Source organism: Papilio polytes, unplaced genomic scaffold (genome assembly GCF_000836215.1).
Source record: "Papilio polytes unplaced genomic scaffold, Ppol_1.0 DF821870.1, whole genome shotgun sequence".
Taxonomy (NCBI): domain Eukaryota; kingdom Metazoa; phylum Arthropoda; class Insecta; order Lepidoptera; family Papilionidae; genus Papilio; species Papilio polytes.
The window spans coordinates 1-954 of NW_013527334.1; the positions used below are offsets into that span (position 1 = coordinate 1).

At 29.7% G+C, this 954-nt stretch overlaps 1 protein-coding gene across 1 annotated transcript; it reads right to left on the reverse strand.

The window, feature by feature from the left end:
• Positions 1–230: 230 nt before the first annotated feature.
• LOC106107740 lies at positions 231–714 on the reverse strand (the record flags this gene model as incomplete). The annotated part of the gene is made up of 3 exons (XM_013288740.1): positions 615–714; positions 457–536; positions 231–373 (listed from the first exon to the last, which is right to left on the reverse strand). Coding segments are annotated over exons 1-3 (323 nt in total), but the record flags the coding sequence as incomplete, so codon positions are not given.
• Positions 715–954: the final 240 nt, after the last annotated feature.

Below are 954 nucleotides of genomic sequence, written 5' to 3' on the forward strand. Positions count from 1 at the left end.
CCTGGAATATTATTTAATTTTAATGTAATTATTTTACAACTTTCATAAGGACATTATGTTTCTCAGTACTTTGTTTAATACATTATCACTATCACATTCTATTTGTGTTATAGTTGAGTTAAATAAAAAAAAATTCTTGCTCTCATTAAATCAATTCTAATACAAAATAACATTAAATTTTGTTTTATTTGTAAAGTATGTTATTATTTATCGTTATTTGTAAATTTTACCTTTGAAATCGTAATAGTAAATCGCAGCCAGGGCTGACTGTGTCTTGTACTTTGGGGTCGTCGGTTTTGCTGCTTTCGCCTTTGATGATGGCGGTTATAAGCATTTGAGTTTGACAAGTCGTGTTTTGGATCAAATGTTTTACCTGGAAAAGTTATATATTTAGTTTAGAAAACAGACACGAGTTTCTTAAAATTGAAGTATTTACAATTCCTTAATCGTACATACCAAGTGCATTAAAGGTACTGATGTTCCAGTCTCTTCTGATGTCGTTGCATTATCAATTTGGTATTCTTCTGTGCATACACCTGTATGTTTTAATATATTTTAAATACGATTCGAAAATTCATAGTAAAAGTATTTATTGATTTATATATTTTTTTTACCTTCCTCGACATCGATATCATCCGCGTTAGCAGACGACATAGAGCCTCGTTGTCCCGACACTATGTCAACTTGATCGTATTCGCTGCAATTTAAATACATTTGCAATTTAAAAAACAAGTTTTATAGTAATTTTAAAAGCTTAGGGTATATTACCACTTTCTTATACAAAATATCTTTACAAAAATACTAGTTATCGTCCGCGACTTCACTCATGTGAAATAAAAAAAAACAAAAGTAAGTAGCCTAAATGTTATTCCAGAATATTCTTTACATCAATACCAAATTTTATCGAGATCCTAACAAACTCTAACAAACATCCATCCATCCAAACTTTCGCAT